Source organism: Bombina bombina, chromosome 5 (assembly GCF_027579735.1).
Source record: "Bombina bombina isolate aBomBom1 chromosome 5, aBomBom1.pri, whole genome shotgun sequence".
NCBI classification, from domain to species: domain Eukaryota; kingdom Metazoa; phylum Chordata; class Amphibia; order Anura; family Bombinatoridae; genus Bombina; species Bombina bombina.
In genome coordinates, this window is record NC_069503.1 from 201,791,353 (window position 1) to 201,798,572 (window position 7,220).

At 37.6% G+C, this 7,220-nt stretch overlaps 1 protein-coding gene across 1 annotated transcript in view; it reads right to left on the reverse strand.

Moving 5' to 3' along the window:
- Window positions 1–6,939, reverse strand: part of VIPR2 (vasoactive intestinal peptide receptor 2) — a 254,823-nt gene extending 247,884 nt beyond the window's left edge. The window contains exons 1-2 of the mRNA XM_053715672.1: window positions 6,933–6,939; window positions 6,623–6,739 (exon numbers count right to left, since the gene is read on the reverse strand). Of these exons, the coding sequence (XP_053571647.1) occupies window positions 6,623–6,739; window positions 6,933–6,939 (124 nt within the window). The remainder of the gene's footprint in view (window positions 1–6,622; window positions 6,740–6,932) is intronic.
- Between the last annotated feature and the right edge of the window lie 281 nt (window positions 6,940–7,220).

Genomic DNA, 7,220 nt, shown 5'->3' on the forward strand with positions numbered 1-7,220 from the left:
TCATCCGGCTGAAGTCTTCTATCAAGCGGCATCTTCAATCTTCTTTCTTCCGGATCCATCTTCATCCCGCCGACGCGGAACATCCATCCTGGCCGGTGACTTCCCGACGAATGACGGTTCCTTTAAGGGATGTCATCCAAGATGGCGTCCCTTGAATTCTGATTGGCTGATAGGATTCTATCAGCCAATCGGAATTAAGGTAGGAAAATTCTGATTGGCTGATTGAATCAAAATCAGCCAATCAGATTGAGCTTGCATTCTATTGGCTGATCGGAACAGCCAATAGAATGCAAGCTCAATCTGATTGGCTGATTGGATCAGCCAATCAGATTGAACTTGAATCTGATTGGCTGATTCAATCAGCCAATCAGAATTTTCCTACCTTAATTCCGATTGGCTGATAGAATCCTATCAGCCAATCAGAATTCAAGGGACGCCATCTTGGATGACATCCCTTAAAGGAACCGTCATTCGTCGGGAAGTCACCGGCCAGGATGGATGTTCCGCGTCGGCGGGATGAAGATGGATCCGGAAGAAAGAAGATTGAAGATGCCGCTTGATAGAAGACTTCAGCCGGATGATGGAACTCTTCAGCCCGATGATGGATATCTTCAGCCCTCGCTTGGGCTTGGATGAAGACTTCAGCCGGATGATGGACCTCTTCAGCCCGATGATGGATATCTTCAGCCCCCGCTTGGGCTTAGATGAAGACTTCAGCCGGATGATGGAACTCTTCAGCCCGATGATGGATATCTTCAGCCCCCGCTTGGGCTTGGATGAAGACTTCGGACCATCTCCTGGATGGATCGGTGATACCCAGCGTGGTGAAGACAAGGTAGGGAGATCTTCAGGGGCTTAGTGTTAGGTTTATTTAAGGGGGGTTTGGGTTAGATTAGGGGTATGTGGGTGGTGGGTAGTAATGTTGGGGGGGGTATTGTATGTTTTTTTTTACAGGCAAAAGAGCTGTTTTCTTTGGGGCATGCCCCGCAAAAGGCCCTTTTAAGGGCTGGTAAGGTAAAAGAGCTTTTCAATTTTTAGTTTAGAATAGGGTAGGGCATTTTTTATTTTGGGGGGCTTTGTTATTTTATTAGGGGGCTTAGAGTAGGTGTAATTAGCTTAAAATTGTTTTAATATTTTTATAATGTTTGTAAATTATTTTTTTATTTTTTGTAACTTAGTTCTTTTTTTGTTTTTTGTACTTTGGTTAGTTTATTTAATTGTATTTATTTGTAGGTATTTTATTTAATTTATTTATTGATAGTGTAGTGTTAGGTTTAATTGTAACTTAGGTTAGGATTTATTTTACAGGTAATTTTGTAATTATTTTAACTAGGTAGCTATTAAATAGTTATTAACTATTTAATAGCTATTGTACCTAGTTAAAATAAATACAAAGTTGCCTGTAAAATAAATATAAATCCTAAAATAGCTACAATATAATTATTTGTTATATTGTAGCTATATTAGGGTTTATTTTACAGGTAAGTATTTAGTTTTAAATAGGAATAATTTATTTAATAAGAGTTAATTTATTTTGTTAGATAAAAATTATATTTAATTTAGGAGGTTGTTAGTGTTAGGATTAGAGTCCGGTCGGCAGATTATGGGTTAATAATTGAAGTTAGGTGTCGGCGATGTTAGGGGGGCAGATTAGGGGTTAATACTATTTATTATAGGGTTTTTGAGGCGGGAGTGAGGCGGATTAGGGGTTAATAACTTTATTATAGTAGCAGTGAGGTACAGTCGGCAGATTAGGGGTTAATAATTGTAGGTAGGTAGCGGCGACATTGGGGGGGCAGATTAGGGGGTAATAAATATAATATAGGGGTCGGCGGTGTTAGGGGCAGCAGATTAGGGGTACATAGGGATAACGTAGGTTGCTGCGGTGTACGGAGCGGCAGATTAGGGGTTAATAATAAAATGCAGGGGTCAGCGATAGCGGGGGCGGCAGATTAGGGGTTAATAAGTGTAAGGCTAGGGGTGTTTAGACTCGGGGTTCATGTTAGGGTGTTAGGTGCAGACTTAGGAAGTGTTTCCCCATAGGAAACAATGGGGCTGCGTTAGGAGCTGAACGCTGCTTTTTTGCAGGTGTTAGGTTTTTTTTCAGCTCAAACTGCCCCATTGTTTCCTATGGGGGAATTGTGCACAAGCACGTTTTTGAAGCTGGCCGCGTCCGTAAGCACCGCTGGTATTGAGAGTTGCAGTGGCGGTAAATATGCCTGTACGCTTCCTTTTTGGAGCCTAACGCAGCCATTCTGTGAACTCTAAATACCAGCGGTATTTAAAAGGCGCGGGGGAAAAAAAGCACGCGTAGCTAAGGCACCCCTTCTAACGCAAAACTCTAAATCTAGGCGTAAGTATTTTCAAGTCATCAAATTTTCATTGTTGAGCAATTTAATCAGTATTTTCTAGTCAGTCAAATTTCTGAAATACCAAAAACTATTTAATGTCAGATGTTAATCTATTGAATATTGACACTGGGTAGTTTTCAAATAATATAAAATCATAATCACTTTGTTGAAAGCTAGATATAAAGATTTTAGAAATAAGAAATAGCTTAGAACAGACTTATGGAAAGCATTGCCCATGCAATGGGGAGTAATTTAGGAATGAAAAATATATTGGGCACTACTAATGAAGATGGAGCCTACAACTGCAAGTCAAGAAGAAGCAGTCAAAAGACGTCCTAACTTCTCTGCCACCATAGGGGTGGGGGATTCAAATCACCCAGACAGATCAACTAGGGTGGTTGACAACCCCTATTCTCGCTCAGTTAGTTGCACAAGGGCAGTTGGTGCAGTTGCACAGGAGCGGCAATTTCAGGCACACAGGTTTACTGCCTGTGAACCTTGTCTGTCTGCAGCTTCTTAAATGAAAGCCATTATCTCTTGAAAGTTAAAATATGTTTTTAAAATAAACTAGTGTTGAAGAGAACAGTATTAAAACCATTAAACATTGCATCTCCAAAAACCTCACATTTACCATTTGCTAAATTGTAAATATGAAAGATTATATATAGGATAGTTGATATAAAACAATTAGTTTTGAGCATTATCAAAAAATAATTGTTAGAGAAACATTTATCCAGATTCCAACTTATGCTGTTTTCTCATAGGGGCATATTTATTAAGCTCCGTACGGAGCTTGATGCCCCGTATTTCCGGCGAGCCTTCAGGTTATGACCGCTGCTCCATAACCTCTCCGCCTGCTCTGAGGCGGCGGACAAAAATCAACCCGATCGTATACGATGGGGTTTATTGACACCCCTGCTAGCGGCTGATTGGTCACAAATATTCAGGGGGCGGTATTGCACCAGCAATAGAACTGCTGGTGCAATGATAAACTGATGGTGCAATGATAAATGCCGACAGCGTATGCTGTCGGCATTTATCGATGTGCAGCGGACATGATACGCTACATCATATCATGTCCGCTCGCACTATAATAAATTGACCCCATAAAATAAAACTAATATTGATTAACGGAGAATTGAGAGGTACAATTTATACTGCAAAAAAGCTGGATTAATGTTGAAATGGGAAGTAGATCTAGGCTACAAACTTTTTCTGACATTCATTTTTCTCTGTCATTACCTTGTATCTAAGCCTCTGCAAACTGCCCACTTATTTCAGCTCTTTTGACAGACTTACATTTCAGCCAATCAGTGCTGACTCAAAAATAACTCCACGGGAGTGAGCACAATGTTATCTATATGGCACACATGAACTAGCGCTGTCTAGCTGGGAAAAACTGTCAAAATGCACTGAGATGAGAGGTGGCCTTCAAGGGCTTAGAAATTAGCACCTGAGCCTACCTAAGTTTAGCTTTTATAAAAAAAATACCAAGAGAACAAAGCAAACTTGATGATAAAAGTAAATTGCGTGTTAAATAGCATATATACTTGGGCAACATCACAAGTCCTACATTAAGGGTTTGCTGCCTGCGGCAAGGGCAGCGGACCCTCTTTCCTTTGCTAATGTCAAACCAATTTACTGCAATTTCATTTCACTTAATTCCATATTTACCTATTCAATCTTATTTGGTACCCCATGTGCTACTGTGTAAGGTTACACTTTTTGATGTTCCCCAACTCCTTACTTTTAAACGCTATAATTTTAGAAACTATTTAAAATAATGGTGGTATTCATTCCCCTATGTGCATCATAGGATCTCTATGCCAGAACAGGAATACTTTTTATTTTACTTTATAAGAGGGAACTCCTGTTCACCCTATTTGAGATGACTATAGTATATTGTTTTATATATATGTTATACTTATGCCTCTAGTGGCTCTGATCCTGTTCCCAGTTTGCATATTGTTTCTAAGCACTCTGAATTATACCAGTTAATATGTTGCACTTCTAGCTCACTATTATAATGCACTATCTTTGTGACTTTCTTTATAATGAGCACTATCTATAGGAATAGATTTTACGTACTAAGGTTTAGCTCAATTGATCTTCTATATTTTCTTTCCTTTGAAGCTATTCCCGGTTTTCACATTTAAACTTATTAAAATGAGGTTTCGCTTTACATTGGGATCCAAAAGTGGTCCCCTATTTTATCATCTGCCTTCTTTGCTTGTGAGTCCTTTTGTCTTAATGGGTCCAAGAGTGGCCCATCTCATCAGTTAGAAGGCCTGAGACAGGCTACATGATATTAAAGGGACATTAAACATTTTGAGATTATAATATAAAATGACAAATTGTATATAAAACCAATTCTGCAATATACTTTCATTATTTATTTTGTTCCCCTTTCCTGTAATTCAATTCTGAAATTGTGAGCTTTTCAGTTCCTCTAAGAAATTAAAGTGCAGAACACTGTTATATTCCACACAGCCATTGGCTGCACACTTTAATGACCTATTTATAACTGTCTCTAATTGGTCACAGCAGAGAAGGTAACCTAAGTTACAACATGGCAGCTCCCATTGCTTTATAGACACTAAAACTTTACACTTATTTTGTCAATATTTAAACAGCTAATGAAACTTAAAAAAATACATCTACATGTTATTCTCAGATTAATCTTTTCTGCGTCACTCTTTCTAGCATTTATTTAGTGTTTAATGTCCCTCGTATTGCAAGTAATGAGTTAAGTGCTGAGCTTAACCACAATCCAAACATTCTGCTGTAAAATGTAGTCGTTTTTTATTCCTGAAGTAAATTATTATTAAAAGTATAGCACAGAGCTACATGAAGAACTCTACTACTTGTGCACCATCTGCTTAGGGTGCCGTTGGTAGTGGCTTAGTGCTTGAGCGATATACAGTATGAATTTTACTGCGCATCCCAATAGAAGTCTAGGGATTTAGTAAACCAGCGCTATGTGACATGCAGACGTAAGCGCACCCTATACGATCAAATGATCAATAAATAATAACTTTGTAATATGAAAAAAATAGAAGAGCTAATATTTTTTCTGCCTTCAATACTGTCCATGGTAGCTATTTTAAACATAGCTGTTAAAGACACAAATAAAGCCATTTTTTATTTGTTGCCGTTATAGGAGGGTATAGTAAAATGTATACAGATTTGTTTTTTGTAAAGCAGCTGTTTGTGTAGAGAAAACTATTATTTTGTTTGTATCCTTGTAAGGTGTGTTACGGCCCACCAATAAGCAGTAGTACTTCTGCCAATGAGCAATCAGGATTTAAAAAGACAGTGTACTCAGGCAAGCAGAAAATAATAGTATATTTATTTAAAGCTGATACAGAAACAGCCGTTAACAAGTATTGTTCTCTCTCTCCCATCCCCCACTGTGAGGTTCATTCCTTCTTATACTGTTTTGTTTGCATAGCTTTTCTGTAGCCATTTCTGCAGTATTCCATTTTTTTTGTATAGGTGGAAATTTAGGAAAATTAGTTATTCAAATGTAAAAATAAAGGTAAAACAGCTATTTGTAAAAATGTAATGCACACACTCTTGGTAAAGGATAAAAAAAATAAAAGTACACCGTCTCTTTATGACCAACTGCAAATCCTGTTATCGTCAAACCACCCCCCCCAAAAAAAAAAATAACAGCCTAAAAGGCCAGTCTAAACCAAAATTAACTTCATGATTCAGATAGGGCATACAATTTTAAACATATTTACAATTTACTTTTATCATCAAATTTGCTTTCTTCTCTTGGTATTCTTTGTTGAAAGTTAAACCTAGGTAGGCTCATATGCTAATTTCAAAGCCCTTGAAGGCCGCCTCTTATCTCAATGCATTTTGACAGTTTTCACAGCTAGATAGTGCTAGTTCATGTGTGAAATTTAGATAACATTGTGCTCACTCCTGTGTAGTTATTTATGAGCCAGCACTGATTGGGTAAAATGCAAATCTGTCTAAAGAACTGAAATAACGGGGCAGTCTGCAGACGCTCAGACACAAGGTAATCACAGAGGTAAAAAGTGCAGGTTATGCAAAACTGGGGAATGGGTAATAAAGGGATTTTTATCTTATTGTCTGCATGTGACACACACTTTAAATCCCCCAAAAATAAAGTATTGTCTAAAGCTGGTTAATTATTCTTCAGATCTGTTTAAAGCAACACAAAAATCATGATTTTTTTTTTAAAAAGTGTTTAATATTTTATTTCCTGCAAAATAACAATGTATTGAAATATAACTTACCTTGCTTTCCTTGTCTATTGAAAACATTAAGAAAAATTTCTGGGCAAGAGAGATTGACTGTTTCTCCAACCTTAGCTTTGTGCCAACATGTTATATTATCCCAGACTCCTCGGCATCCTATCAACAAGAGAGAAAAACAAAGGATAGCATGGATATTACTGCATCTCGTAATAATTCTTATTTAGTACTATTTAAAGGGACGCTCAAGTCAAAATAAACTTTTATGATTCAGATAGAGCGACACTTTCCAATTTACTTCCATCATCAAATTTTGCACAATCTTGTTATAAAAACACTTCTGGGATCCCACTAATCATGTGCACAAGCTCAAAGGTTATATGTATACTAGTCTTTGATTGGCTGATATCTGTCACATGATACAGGGGGCCGGACAATGGGAGAAAAAATAAATGTGTCAGAAAAAAATCTACGCTTATTTGAAATTCAAAGTAGGTGTTAAATCATTGTCTTTTTATTATGCACGTGTTAAATTAATTATGCAGTTCTACTGCATTGAGTGATCCTTTAAAGTTTGGACAAAGCAGTTACAGTTCTCATCACTGCATATATACCAGTCACGTGTGGTGTTCCCCAAGGT